Source organism: Sturnus vulgaris, chromosome 18, assembly GCF_052056855.1.
Source record: "Sturnus vulgaris isolate bStuVul1 chromosome 18, bStuVul1.hap1, whole genome shotgun sequence".
In the NCBI taxonomy this organism is placed as follows: Eukaryota; Metazoa; Chordata; class Aves; order Passeriformes; family Sturnidae; genus Sturnus; species Sturnus vulgaris.
The window spans coordinates 9,481,128-9,496,897 of record NC_142260.1 but is presented as its reverse complement, the minus strand read 5'-3'; the positions used below and the strand labels follow the sequence as shown (position 1 = coordinate 9,496,897).

Sequence of the window (15,770 nt, the reverse complement as noted above, 5' to 3'; positions counted from 1 at the left end):
TGTATTCAAGCATCTATATAAGACTCACAACAATAATGGCTGCTAGAATGTTTATTCCTTTTAATGGTACAAAAATAATTGAAAAATCCATTACCTTCAACACTGAACCTGTAACTTCATTCCATACACTCACCCTGCTTATGTGTCTGTAACATACAAACACTGAGCAGCTCTAAAGAGACATAAAACAACATTGACAATAACAGTTCCCTTGATTGTTGTATATTCTCTAAAACTGATGGCTGAAAGCAGTGGACCAAATTAATCCCTCATGTAACTCCACTAAGTTCTGAGGAGTTATAGCAAGGATGAAGTTGGTCCAGCATGTACAATCTCGGGAACTGCTTGCACTTAATGGCAATTGTTGAAACTGCTAGCACTCCTTAGAGGAAATCACTGTTGGTTTCTTGGTTTCATTAATCTCTTTGATTTTTTAATTTTTGTTTTGTTTTGTTTTTTTTTTTTGGTTTAAAATGGTTATGGGCATAAAAATGTCAGTGGGTAGAAAACTTCCCTGTGGAGGTCTTTCTTCTGCTCTGAAACGTTTAGCTCATGGAGGACTTCCTCACAAAGTGTCCTAGGCAGAAAACGTGGGATCTTTTCACATCAGTCCCAAGGGGAGCACAGGAAATAAAATCTACCCAAGCCAGCTGCCTCCACTGAGCTCTCCTGTCCCAAAGGGCTGGATGCTCTGCTGGGTGAGACCCACTGGAGAAAGCAGGCAGCTCGTTTTCCAAGGGAAGGACAGTGATGAAAGCTTTTGGCTCCTCTCTCCAGGGAGCAGCCTGCTGGCAGAGCTCGCTGACAATTCTCCAGGGAGACTGAGTGGACCTTTCAAGGTTGAAAGCTATGTAAAGAATTCTTTACAAGGCTCACTGGATCGTGCTGTACCTGTCCTCTAATGTGCACAACATTCTACCTTTACTAATATGACCTCCATCACATTCTCAGAGAAAAAAAGAGAAAGCAAACAAACCCCTGCCACATCTTTGCATGAGAAGTGAACATAAAACACAAATAAGATAATAATAAATATACATGGGAACTAAAACATTGACGTGTTCTAGAATGCAAGTGTTACATTTACTGCACAGCAGGGGCTAAGCTCTGCTTTCTGTACACTGCTGTAAGCACAGACATTTTGCACACCTGCCAGAGCCATTTACAGAACACCACACCTCCAGATGATCCAAAGACCCCAGATGGATCCCGTTTTTAGAGAGGACAGCCCCTCCTCAGCCTCTGCACTTTGCAGTGCACAGTCCATACCCCAGGCTGGTATTAGTGCCATAATAAAGGTTCTTCCTGCCCTCCTGTCCCCCACAAGCAGCAAACATGATAGAGAAACCCTGAGCCTGACAGCATCTTTTTCATTTTTTCCCCCAATACTCAAGAGCAAAGATTTAACTGTGGATTAGTAATACTACTAAATGGAGCAGGTAAGCACATGCATTATATCAAACTGTATGTAAACTGACAGAAAATGTATTATGTAGTACAGCCTCACTTTCTAAGAATTTCCATCAAAAAATACCATGACAAATCACTGCTATACATTTAGGTGTTTATAGAGCAACCACAAATATGTGATTGAGGTTAAGAGTTTGCATACCACAGTTTCAGTAGAGGAGTCAATTTTTCAGCTGCTTTTCATTAATTTGTTTTAATTAATTTTCATGGAAATCACTTCAGCAACTTAGTATTTTAATAAAAAGAAAGAACACAGTATTTGGGCAATTTTTGCAGCAGCTGAAATTAACATAACATAATCTAATTTCTCGAAATACTTTGAGGAATGGCTTTGGAGCATCAGTAAGAGCTGCACTCCGAGCCTTACAGTGCAAGTTCATCAGCTACCACGGGGCTTATGCTCATCGTGCTGATATTGGGAAGAAAGGGACTTCATCCCTTTGGACATGACAGCAAAATCCAGTCCTTCAGGGATTTTTTTCAGTCACCATACTGAGTGGATCTGGCGGAATGCACTTTTAAAGCAAGACCCTGAAAAGCAGCAGCTGCATCTGGGCCGGACAAATCTCTGTGGACCAGCAATGTGAAAGTCCCAGTTTTAACTCCGGATGAGGAAAGGACATTTCTGCTCAGACTTCTGATTCAGCCCCACGTGCCAAATTTCTTATGATGTAATCAAGTGCAACTCCACTGCTATCAGCTGTCAACAGACTTCCTCCTATCATGCCAGCACCAAATTTGGCCCCGGAGCCCACGAGCGAGCCTGCATCAACAGCGACTACAGCAGCTATTTTAAGCTGGATGGAATTCTCGCTGTTGTAGATGCTGTGGGATTAGGAGGTCACAAACCTATGCTGTGGAAGGCAGGCTGTGCTGAGAGGCAGAGCCTGCCCTGGGCTGTGTGTGCATCCAGCTGCCATTGGGGCTGCACGTCTGACAGCGGAGCGCTGCCCATACGGTTCAGATTGCCTTAATGCCTCCAGCACATGCAGCCTGTTGCTCCACATTGTATTTATTAGACAGTTTCATTTGGGTTTTTTTACTCGTTTATTTTGTGCGCTTGAAGGCTTTTTGCTGCCCTATTTAGTATTCAGGGCTTAGAGTTATTCTGATTTGAATGAAACACATCTCATTATTTAACTGAGCTCAGCGATGCCACATCACCCAGTGCACTCTCTGTGGTTTAGATGGATTTTATATCCATCTGAAGAGTCATGAAACAAATATAGCAAGATGCAGAGTAAAACAACCTCTCCTCTGAGTGCTGCAGCCATGTCTTCCCCATGTAACTGGTTTTGTACTTACAAAATTAAAATTACTCAAGTGCTACAACAGGAATGGATGAATTCTGAAAGTGTGTGATTAACTAGAACCAAACCATAATTTTGGAGGAGCACAATGCCACACTGCATATACAGCTACAGACATATACATACATAACATTTCTGCAAGTCTTTAATTGCCTTTCTTTCTTTCTTTTCTTTCTTTTCTTCTTTAGCATAAGGGTTTTCTAGTCAAGCTCTTCATAATTTTAAAAGTTTCACATACATTGGGTTGGGGGTTTTTTGTTGTTTGTTTGTTTTTCTGTTTGTTTTTTGTTTTGGGTTTTTCGTGGGGTTTTATGTTTGTTTTTTGGTGGAGAGTTTTAATTTGTTTGTTTTAGGGGCTTTTTTTGTAGAAGCTGAAATTTGCTGACATTCACCTGACTCCAAGAGTTTAAGCTTTCTATAAGAAAGGCAAAATCTACCTGATATTTTAAACTGCTACAGTAGGCAGCAGCTTTACGTGTCATGTCTCTATCTTAAGCTAGTTTTTCCTGGAACAAGCACCATTTGGAAGGATAACTGCAGACATCATATTGCCAGAACAACCCTAGATATTTGTATGTATGCCCACATTCAAACATGCATGCCTATGCTACGTCCATTTAGATACATAGCCAGAAATTACAGCCAGTTTAGAAAAATGCTGATTTTCAGCACAAAATGTCTTTACTGCTCTTGTACAAGACATACACTCAATTATAGCTGAGCCAAATTTAGATGAATTGGGTTTGGGTTTCACATTCCCTTTATTGGGTGCAAATTTCTGGTAAATGCCCATGACCTCGATGGTTTGCTTTTGTAAGCACTCGTGCACAACAGCAGGTTTAGCTCTTCTACTGCCTTGATAGCCTGTAATGCAGACTTGAGTGTAAATGACTGTATCCACACAGATCTCAGTGGATTTGTGCTGATTTATACCAACTCACTGTTCCCTCTCACATACTCCAGTTCTATAAACCCATATAATTCCACTGGGGTAATTCTGGATTTGTACCTGTAAATGAGAAAACTGACCAAAATTAAGACAGCTAGAAAATGAGAGAAAAAAAGAAAGAAAATATATTTTCAAAAAGTCATAGTTCATTATACTATTTAGTCAAGCAAACTTACATAATTGCTTTCTGGGCCACCTATCCAAAATGTTAATTTCTAATACCTGTGGCATGTGCATCTTAGAAGTCCACAAAGGGAAAAGAAGATATTAATCTAAAATAGTACTGCCTAATTTTCTGGAATACATAATTCATTAAACATGGGTTCTGGCAGCTCAACTTTAACTCTGAAACAAAAGAAATCCACACAAAAGACAATAAATCTGCATTACACATGGTACTAAAATGATCCAATGGATTTATAGATGTTTACAAGTTTGCAGAGTGTGACACAGCGTCCACCAGAAATTTGATATTCACAGCACTAAACATCATAAACATATGTCTGCAACTACAAAAGGGCCTTTTTATGTGGGGATCATTGTTAAAATTGTCTTCAGAACATAAACCTTAAGTTGTAAATGCTACTCCCCATTTATTCTCCAAGACATAACAAATGAGGGAAGAAAAGCAGAGATATGTTTGTAATTGAAAATGTTTCTCAGGAAATGATCTGTACAGGAACATCATTCTCATTCCATTAACTGCTGACTCCAAGCCAACCATTTGTAAAAGTAAATAAATATGCAAACTGGCTGACAACAATGTGCCTGCCTTTAATGTTTCTGCATTAGTACTCAGTCTCCAAAAAAGAATCTATTTTCTTTTCTCATTTCTCCATTAAACCAAACATGGCATGCACACAAAAGGAGCAGGAGTAATGCTGCTCACAAAAGGAGATGGGAGAAATGCTATGATTTGATTTTCGTGTATGCAAAACAAATTATATGTCTTTTGCCTTGAACTTTCTTTAAAGTCCAAAGCCACTCTCGAGTACCTCAGTGACTAGTTTGCTGTTCCTTTCTTCTTTTTTTGCAATTGGCAGGGGAAAAAAAAACCCTCCACAGACAGACAGACAGATGTCTGGTCTAAGTAGGTAAAAAAAAAAAAAAATCAGGAAGCAAACTCAGTCCTTTTTTAAAAGAGTACATGTGATTCTCTTTTGCTAGCTTCATTAAGCCTTCCATGCTTTCACATTTCATTTGGGATGAAGGTTCCTTCTCAGAATTCCCCTCTAGTTTCTAAGAGGTAATAAGCAGTGAAGTGCCAAGCTAACACAGATGCCAGCCATTCCATTCATTCCTTCTACACATCCTCTCAACACATCTTTTAAAACACGTAAGCAGTATCTGCAGATGTTTTGAAAAGACTGTCACCCTACAGGAGTGTTTAAAACTCCTCTGAAAAATCCCAAAAGGCAATTTGGGGAATAAACACAGACAAGAGTTCAATTGATGCTGATTCTTATTCCCAGTGAGGAACAAACCATGCGTATGAGAAACGCTGTGACCATTCCAAGTTCTTATCAAAATGTGTTGTGTGGAATCTGATCCCAAAACAAACTCCAAAGGGTCTCAGATACTTTGCTAGGGTGTTTGTGCAACAGAAACATACAGGTTATTAGCTGGTGGTACCCCTACGTGCAAAATACTTCATTGAAACAAATCCTTTGACAGCAAACTACTTTATGGAAAGAAATCCTCTGGCAGCTAAGATTTCCAACTTACTGAGGTATGTACTGAGAGATCCCTGAACTGGTTTACTGGGGATCTCAGAATTACACAGAGTACTTGGGGCCATACAGAGAGGAAGGGACAGCATCTGTGTGCTCCTCACTGACACTTTGGTACTTCTCCAGTTACAAATCTGTGGGTAGAAGGCAGGCAGACCTCTTGGTGCAAGTAGAGGCAATTGTTCTTCTTACACGCTCACCAGCCTGCTGCAACAATTTTTTCCAAATACTGTGGAGTGGAGAAGCAGATTTTACAGGGCTGACTTGCCTCAATTTGTGAATCACCAACCAGCTAAGAGCAGCTATTCCAACATCAACAAGAGGCGTTCATGCAGAGAAGACAAAACCAAGGATCTGTTCCAAGAAGTCTTTCCCAGCTCAACAAGTTCTAGCTATTCCTAAGAGAAAACCCCAAAATAGTACACAGGAATGTGAGGGCAAACTAGTAGCAAGCTGAGGATTTCCTGAATTTCTTGCTGTTTTCTTCTTGTATATGTAAGCCTTGTTTCTGAAGGACAAAATGTTAAGAGAGACCCTCTGCATCTCAGCAACCTAGATGAGTGCTTCTTCTTGAAAGAAATAGAAAAACGACGACTTTTACTGGAAAGTTAAAGCTCCTTCTCAGACACTACAAACTGGTTTATGTGTCACACATGGCCCCATTTTCAAACTGCAGTTCCTAGAGCTACTTGTGTTTTGAGATAAGCATCTCATCATCTTCAAGGAAAGACCCTGTGACAAAGGAGTAAAAGATTTCTAGTAAGTGGCCAAGCATTTCTACATCCCAGAAGGTAAGAAAACAAACAAAACCAAAACCATGTTAGAATCTTATGAGAGCTTCTCATGCCTCAAGATCTTTCTCTACTATCAAAATTGACCAGGATGAACTTTGGGATTGACACCAAGGCTGGAGAAGTAGCAAACATAAGAGTGATGGAATAACAGTCATCTGAAGAAATTAAAGTAATAATAATGAACACAAATACGTAGATGTATTACTTATTTGCATAACTGGTAGTTTGGAGTTCTTCACTACCTTCTGTTTCAATCCTGAGTATATAACCACGGTTCTCAGATTCAGGAGCTGAATTGACTTCCAACATCTAATTCTGTTTTTCCCCTTGACTTGAAAGATTTTCAGTTTCTTGCTATGTTTAATATTTGTTCCTAACACACAGATGGTTTCTTCAAGTCTCTGCAATATGTCCTAGGTAACTGAAGTTTGTAGTCAAGGACAGAATCAGGATCTAATTTGGGAAGTGGGATCCAACGACAGGCCTTCAATATGGCAAGAATAGGCTGTGGCTTTAGCTGGATCAGCAGAAACCCAGCTACATTCTGAAAGAAAAAGAGGTGGATTTGGTAAAAGGCAGCAAAATGAGACCTTAAAACGGAAGAAATATATCTTCTAGCATCCTGAATCTAAACTGCCCTTCAGGGTTCTCTTGGCCAATGTGGAGGTTTGACAGCAGAAAAGCTTCAGGTAGCTTTGACCGCTACAGCAAGGGGAGCTCCCTTCCCCATCCTTGTCTCACAGGAGTGGGCACTGTCCAGCTGACATCCCACGTGTGGAAGCCCCTCTGCTTCTCCCAGCCATGCAGCACTAAGGGCTAGCTCAGGGACAAAAGGATCAGCCAGGACTGTCTGTGCAAATCCCTGCCTAGAGGGAGGACTTTGGTCAGTGGGCATAAACCACAGTGTGGTGTGATCAATAGCGTGGCTGTGCTATCCTCCTAAAGCACATTTACACAAAAGTGTAAGATGATGATGCAAGACAGGACTTTGGTAGCACAAACTAGAAATCGTGTTTGGATTAGGAAAGCAGAATTTGTTCTCAATTTGCACAGGAAATAAATCAACGCTTTCCAGCCTAAGTTTTCAAATCCCTTCATCAGAATTAATTCATTTAACAGAAGAAAACAGCAGTATTCTCATTCTGCAGCACAGAAAAAAACCACAATTCTAGTTTAAGAAATAGATCTACATATTTCCTTTCTGGAGACAAATTGCACTTGTAAAATGGAAGCCTGGCACTTAAAATACAGCCTTAAAAGCTTGTCTCTAATGTTACATTAGCCTGACAGAGCAGACAGGAATACCTGCACCTCTTGCTTTCCAAACCCATAGCAAGGCAAATAAAACATCCTTTTTTCCATATAAACCAGTTATAATGATTTTCATCCAGCCCTGTGGCTTGCCCTTCACAGGCTCTGCCTGGTACCCTCCGTGCATTCCTAATTTTGCATATTTCCTTATAAAATCAAACAGCTGCTCCAGCTCCCAAATGCCCTGTCTAAAACAAACCACCTGACTGAAGTGTTCATCTGATTGTGGTGTTTCTGTGAAGACCAGCACTGTAAGGGTGAAGCCCAGCTCTGAATTACACCTGCACTGTCCTCCTCCAGGAGATCTCAAACAAGCTGGAATTTCGGAGCAGCACTTGTAGAACCTGTCAAGAGCTGTCAGACAAGGGAAACTCCCCCGTGTGAACTCCTACCTGCCAAATGCATTTCCTGGGCTGCTGTCATTGCCAATGTACCGATTTCATCAAGAGGAACAATCACACCAACACTACACCTGTGGCTGTATTTCCTACTTTGCAGGTGGGCATACCTAAACCTGCAATTCAATCATCCACATAAATAACCTCAAATGGGTTTTACACCATGGCTCTAACACATTTGGAGTTTCCCAGAAATATTCTGCAGCCTTCAGCTTTGATGTTGTGAGTTTGTGTTGCTATTCCTCTTAGAAAGTGCATAATGCCATGAAGTTTTGATTTTAAGAAGCATGAATATTAAACTTCCCGACTGTATAACACATAGTCCATTTGAAAAATGCTATCCCAAGCATGCTTTTGACTATGAATGACAACTCGTCCTGAGTGCAAATTCAGCTGATAAAAATCACCATTTTCACACTGGAGCCAGTGTTACCCAAAGACTGCATTTGTACCAAACTGAAGCTAATAGAAACATATAATCTTATGAAACATCACTAGGATGAAACAGCTAATTCTATTTCATATTGCAGAAATACTTTCACGGAATAACATTAAATATTAACAGACTGCTGTATTTTCTTCTAGTTTTACCCAGGAAAAATGAAGTCTGACACGAGTAAGAAGAAAATAAACTCTCATTCTTATCTTCAAACTACTGCAAACCGAAAAATAACTACTATTGTAAAAATACAAGGTTAGAAAGCATAACCAGAAAAGCAAAACAACCAGATGAGTCGGTCTGGGCTCCTACCTTTAGGGCAAAATGCTCCACAGCCCATCGTAGGGTCGCTGGGCCACCCTCATAGTGCATCCCAGGGGGACCTGCAGTCCTTGAGGTGCTGGAAGCCCCTGGCAGGCCCCTGTGCTGCTCTCTTCAGAGGAGCTGTTTCAGCTTTCCAGCCTGTTTTCCTGCAGAATGGTCCAAGCTCATCACAACTCCCGGCTCAGAGCATCGCTTCAGAACAAGCGACTGACTGCCTATATAATTTAATATGATGCCACATGAGACTCATAGACCATCTGCAAAAGAAACTAAATCTGCTTTTTGCAGCTTGGTGAGTTGCAGTTTTGGTTGTGTGTTTTTGTTATCAGTCATTCAGTCACACAACTAAACAAAGTGCTCAAAGGGCAAGTGCAAAGCACACCTTTTTAGCCATGCCAGTCTGTTTCTGTTCTGGGTAACTTGTACCTCTTCCCCTTGTAACTGAATAAAGTCACAGTTCCCCTCAAAGCATAGGAAAAGTCTGTGCATAGACTCTGCAATAATGAATGGGAAATTTCTTTTTTTTTTTTTTTGTCTGAATTGAGATGCACATGTGATATTACCAAATACTACCAAATTCAGATCCTGATCACAGAATTCTTTTCTCTACAAATACTTCCCTACTGAAATAATTAGCAACACTCACATGGATCAAGGATTAAGCCCTGAAGCAGGCAAAAGCATATAAAAAGCTAAAAAGCAGAGAAAAGGAGAGGTATGAGCCATCAAAAGAATAATAAACTACTGGTAAGAAATAAACTAGTTTTATGGTCTATGGGTTCTTCCAAAGGGGGACAACAATGAAAATATAATCTAAAGCAATTACTTACTTGGGCTAAAAATCAAATTCCTATGAAGTTTTCTACAGACTAAAACTTTTCAGAAGCTATAAAATGTCTAAGTGCTTGCTTCAATTTGGAGCAGGAGGGAAGTGACACATCCCTGGCTCATTTCTAAGTCATGAAAAGTAGTTACCTTTCTAATTTCCAAAGGAACTCCATTTAAAATACCAGTGCCAAAAGACAAGCATGGAGAATGGGGTGCTATTTATTGTTTAGGGTTACTCAGCTGTGCTACACAACATCTCTCCCCAGGTTTCATATAAGGTATGATTCCTTGCAGAAAAACTCTCAGAGCTCTCCTAAGTGTAATGGCACCACATTCTTTGCCAGTCCTAAGGAGGCTCTGATACACACTGCTCTGCAGCTTTTGGGTCATTCCTAAAAGCAGCTCTCCCTGCCAACATTTCTATTTCATGCTGCACTCTCAAGCAGTAATGGGGCTCCCCATTCTGACTCCTGGAGCCCCACTGCCTTCTGGCACTGAAAACCTGCACTGCTGGACTGCTGAATAACAGCATTCAATTATGGACAATACTGAGCTGGCAGCTCTTCACCAAGCTTCCCTTTTCTTAATTTCTGAATAGAATCATAAGTGTCCCAGATACTTCATTATGGCAATCCTGTCTGGGACACAAGCACAACTAAAGGAAAACAATGCTTCACTTGAAATGTCAAGAAGGATGCTGGAAATTATTATATATTAAGCAAATTCACGAAGTCTGAAGTCACAGCTACCTGCATCATCAATTCAACCTATTTTATAAATCATTATTTATATCTGTTTATAAAGTGGTGGTTTTAGCATGCACAAAAGTAGTTATTTTACAAAAAATAGTAAGTAAGATTTGTTTCTTTTATGCTGAGTTTTTATACCTACAGAAACAGACAAAAGATCATGCCCAGGTAATAGGTGAGGTTACAGCAGAATAAGAAAGCTGCAAATCAGCTAAAGCAGAGCTCTTTTCTCGGAAGGTATAACACGGCAAGAAGTTGACAACTTCGGCAGCTCTCAAGTGCACAGCTTGGGGACTCAGTAGAGGAATTTCTACTCCTTCCCTCTGCAATCCATTTTCACTTGTCACAAGCATAAATTCAAGCAGAGCTTGATTTCTAATTCCTGTAATACAGCAACAACAACATCAGCTTTCAAGAAGCCTGTGCACTTTTTTCTTCCCTTAGCAGAGACCACTGCAGGGAGAAAACCCAGCACATTGGCAAGATGCTTTGGGCCTAGAGTTTCCCAAACTGCTCCTAAGGGCTCATTTTCAACCCTGCAATTTTCAGCTTTGTAAAAACAGAAATATGGCCAGGGAGGACTAAAGTCTTACTCAAGCCGTTTTGGCCATCAATACAGGAAACAATTCAAAGGCAACATGACACTGATAGCTTAATTTGTGAAAATGGATAAATACTGGATCTGCCACATAGCACATTAACCCATGTAACAAATAAATACAGAAATAGCACTGCAATACTTGGTTAAAAGGTTTTGGTTCACAGAGGAGGAAATTCAATTAAAGCATGTAATGTCAATTACTGTCATTTGTAATTTTATTTTGCTTCCCTAGAAACAATACAGATGCAGGATTCTAAAGTTACCTGCATGTTTGATGCAAATGGGATAAAATTATCTAGGTTCTGAGAAAATCCAGATAGTAGTAGGGAAAAAGCCCACAGTTTTACCTAACCTCTCTCGTGGATCTTCTTCAGAGTGTTGGTCACATGAGGACTGACAAGCCTTTAATTTAAACACATAAGACAACAACCCAGACCTGAAACAGGACTTTTATGTTTCAAAAATGATGTTAAGTCATCAGAAAGGCTGGGAGGAGAACAACTGCTTAATTCTCAGCTACTGCAAATGGGCACAGCTTTACTAAAGCCAACAGAAGAGCACTGACTGATATCAGAAGAGAATTCACCCCACTGTTTATGCTGATTGATTCCAATTGGAAAATTCCAGGCTCCTAATTGTTTCTGCCTCCTTTGCCCTGCTCTGTGTAAAAGTGACAGAGACTAGAAGCCATGTGGAAGACTCCAAGCATCCCAGCAGCACAGTAACAAACATTGCCAAATCTCATCAGTGCTTTTTCCCCTTTGCCATGGGAAATGCACTGCAGCATCAGCACCCAGCTCTGCTTCCACACCAACAGCAGCAGCAGAGCTCAGTGCTGCACAGAAGCTTCCTACCCACAGCAGATTCTGCTCAAGTCAGGAAATAATGCAAAAAATTAAATAATTAAACTTGCTGTTGGTGACATAAATGCCAGACATCTTTCTACCTTGCAAATTGTGATCTGAGCTACACCAGAACCAGCAGAAAATCTGCTGTAAAAACCTCCAAGCCATTTTCCTTTAAGCATCACCACTTCTAAATATGGAAACATCCTGCCTTTGAAAACCCATACTTTCCTCAATGGTGTAATGCTACAGTGAAATGATGATTAGAATTATAGGAAAGAGCTAACAAAAGAAAGACTAAATCAATCTGATGCTTTCTTATGCCTCTAAATGATACATATAAATCGTGTCTATCAGGTTCCCCCAGGCTATTTCAGGAGCAAGCAGAACACAAAATGATGCAGATTCATTACAAAAAGTCTAAATCTAATCTACCTGAATTTAAAATGCCAGGAATCATGTGAATGGAAGAAAAGATGACAGACCTTGCATGTTCTACATAAGCAGAAACAAGAGTCACACAAGCAGAGAGTCACACAAAGTGCTCATTTACCAAGAAATTACAGGTTAGATCCCTGGCAGTGCCAACATTTACTGGTGTAACTGCAGTGAGGAGAGAGGTGTCTCCAAAGAGCCTTTGTGCCATCCCCTGCCCTCCAGAGGATGATGTGAGCCTGGCACTGAGGGTATGGGTGACATCTAACCTGCCCTCCCCACTCACCAGGGCTAAAATTCAAAAGTTAAGAATTCCAGCCCAGGCTGTGTGGTGCAAGGGGAGAAGGTAGATACCAGAGTTATGTTTTCAGACATGCAAATTATCAAACGGTGTCCTTCCCAAATAACACATGTGAATGCTGACAAAAGTCATTTAAAAGGGGCGATTCCAGCTAGATCTAGGTGGCAAATGCAAGAAAAGTAGACTATTGAAAAATAAAATGCTACTGATGTGACACAGTTCATCCATAATATAACTGACATATGGCAAAAAATAGGTTAGCAAGAACCTGAGGAATTCCAGCTCTCCCAACATGTTAGTATTATTTGCAATGCACCTTGCAAGGTCCAAATGTTACTCAGCACAGGCAGGCCCCTTGCCTTTTCCCCTAAACACACAGGAGGAAGAGAATGATGTTATACCTATAAACACACACACTTTTTAATGCCTCATATCATAAAAAAAATCTTTACTACAACCATACATGCACACAAAATGGGATGGTTTGGAGCACTCAATAATACAGCCCCTCCCTCCTAACAGGTCAGCCTTGTTCCCTGCCATTAAATCAAGACACATTCAGGTTTAAAACTTTCACCTGGAACCAGACTTCTTGACTTGCTATGTGCCGACATTTTAAACTGAATGCAGAATAACTCTTCTCTCATTTTCCAAGCTATGTTGGTCTAAAAATCTAAACATCAGCAATGCTACTGAAAATACAGAAACAACCTCAACGTCAACAGAATCTCAGCAGCACAAAACCAGCATGCAGTTCAGTCCTAGATCATAACTCCTGCAGATTTCTCTTGTGGCACAAAAAATATTACTCACCAGTAGGCAACACAATTGATTACCAAATAGTTTACTCAGTGTTATGTCATTGTTTCTCAAGTGGAAAAAGTACAGTGTACTGACTCTCAGGGATGCACTGAACTGGCTCAAAGTTTGTGCTAGAGCAAGAGGAAAAACTTGATTTATAAACCTCCACATTAACAAGTGCCTCTTTCTTGTTCCTCTGTCTCTCTGCCCTGCATTTAGAGTTCATGTTACTGGAGCTGGATTTCCTCTAGGCCTGGGCCCTGTTCAGTGACTGCATTACTACCCCAGTTCCACTGGAGATTGTGTTTGCAGAGCCCTGCCAAGCTGGCACTATGGTTCCTGAGAGACTACTTTGCCTGACATGCAGTAAGCTATTTATTGACACACCACTGCTCCCATTCACTTCTGCACCTCGGCACTGAACTGGATTGCAGTTCCATATGTTGGATCTGTTACACTTCTCTGGAAAATTATATTACTTTGGGTAAATAAAAAGCTAAGAGCAGCAGGAAAAATATCATAAAAATGCAGCCGAATTTGTTTCATCCTGCCTCCATCAGCAAATTTGGTCTATGACCTCGGCATATGAGTCATGCAAGTGCTTTAAAACTTGCAGTGATTTATATTTTCAGGATAGGAAGTTCAAGGCTTATATTTCTGTTCCCCTACCATACATTATTTTTCTTTACACACAATTTCTTGATAATAATCTATCTAAAATATATAGGCATCTTTTTTTCCTACTTCGTGGTACACATTAACCAAAACCATTCATCTCAATAACCAGCCTCTGGGTTCTTGGCAGAGTACAGCTGAATGTGTAGGTTATTCCTGGAACCATACTAGGCTGATGCTCTCATCATAGTTTTAGTCATGGAAACAGGCTTCTACCAAGACAGGCATTGTTTGTTAAAAAGGAAATTCCCAGCATATCTGTCAGAAACGAGGAGTAATAGGGTACACCACTTAAAAATGTACTATTTGCATAGGGCTGTTCATCAGAAGGCTGTAGTCTGCTCTACAAATCAAGTGGTACTTTTTGGAGCTTTGGGCTCGTGTCCTGCTGAGAAACCAGTGAGTATCCACAGCCCCTCTGCAGCACAGCTTCACTCCATGAGACTTACCTTTATCAAGAGCAACAAGTTCTCTCCAGGCTCTGAAGAGAACTAGCAAAAGAGCTGACTGCTCAGTTTCTCTAAGCATTATTAGTGGGGGTTTTGCAGCCACAGACCTGTGTTTTCTGTGGTCTATCTGGCCTTCACCACAACACTTGCAAGGTTACAAGGAGGGTCTCACTGCCTCGAAAGGGGTAATTTGCTTCCCTTGTGATTCATGAGAGCCACAGTGCAGCTCTAGCCATGGATATGGGACTTTACCATGTAGGGATCAACTCTGAACTGCTGTATTGATCACTGTGAGCTGGACTGATTGATTATTGTGAGCTGCCACTGATTAAGCACTCTTTGCCTCGTTCCTGTAAAATTTAACAGAGTCCCTTCATTGAAAAACGGTGTAAAATCCATCTCCACTGATAAATTCTTTGCAGCTCTGTGTCTTCAGCACTTGCCTCTGTAGGATATTTTTTGACAGCAAAAGCGAAGTGTCTCACTCATCAGAGCCTGGAGAGTTTGTGTCACACTGGTGTGTATCCTCCTTGCTCTCTTGGACTGGTCCTGCCCAGACAATGAAAACTTTTTCGTCTCATCTCTCTAGACTACTAACAGAGATCAATAATTCTGCTTTATCTAATGGAAAATCTCTGGGGTCTTGTGAATCATGTGTTGGCAGCTTTATTTAGATGGAAATCTGTGTTCATCCCTGGGAAGCCTTGCTTTAAAACAATTTTCTGTAACATTCAGACTTCAGTTGATCTTTCAAATCATTTCTAGTCTGAATGAGTTAAAACACAGGTGAAGTTTCCCTGCTGAATGATCAGCTCAAGCACAAAACCTGACCTGACAGATCTGGATCAGTTTTAGAAGTCGGCTGCAAAATGTTACATCAGTGAGCAAGTTAATCCTAACCCAGGACCTGAAAGCTTCTGTTTTTCTTCAAATGTTTCCATTTTCATTAGTACTACAGGGCATGTCAGGCGAATCCTGCCCTTTGTTACTTGTGCAGCCCGCTTGCAATTAAGCTAACAAGTCTGCCGTAGTACAGGATGGTGTCCAAACCCTTTTCATAGCTGTGGTTGCTCAGGAAGAAGAAAGCAAACCCTTAATTTGTCACTGAGGTAAGCATTTATCAACTGCGGGCACAAAGGAAGATCAACACATCTCTGCTGTTTCAGAGCTACAATGGCACTTTAAGCCTCCTGATACCACTTTGATGCAGACAATGCCTATTATCAGTATTTCATGAATATGAGAACAGACATAAAGAAAAAAAAAGCAAAGAGAATTTGCATGCAGCCTCAGAAGAGAACAGGATTAGTGTTCAGGGGCTGCTGGCTCCCAGGCACAGGCTCAGTCCCCCACATCCATCA

At 40.7% G+C, this 15,770-nt stretch overlaps 1 protein-coding gene across 3 annotated transcripts in view; it reads right to left on the bottom strand.

The window, feature by feature from the left end:
• The window catches only part of PARVA (parvin alpha), a 62,469-nt gene that overhangs the window by 25,399 nt on the left and 21,300 nt on the right, over positions 1-15,770 (bottom strand). The window contains exon 2 of one of the 3 annotated variants that reach the window (XM_088175671.1): positions 8,714-8,940. The exons of 1 other annotated variant lie outside the window; for it this stretch is intronic. In XM_088175671.1, coding sequence (XP_088031797.1) covers positions 8,714-8,741 — 28 coding nt within the window. In that variant the 5' untranslated portion in view covers positions 8,742-8,940. Of the gene's footprint in view, positions 1-8,713; positions 9,024-15,770 lie in introns of those variants that run through there. One more of the 3 variants, XM_014882464.2, reaches the window with a different exon arrangement.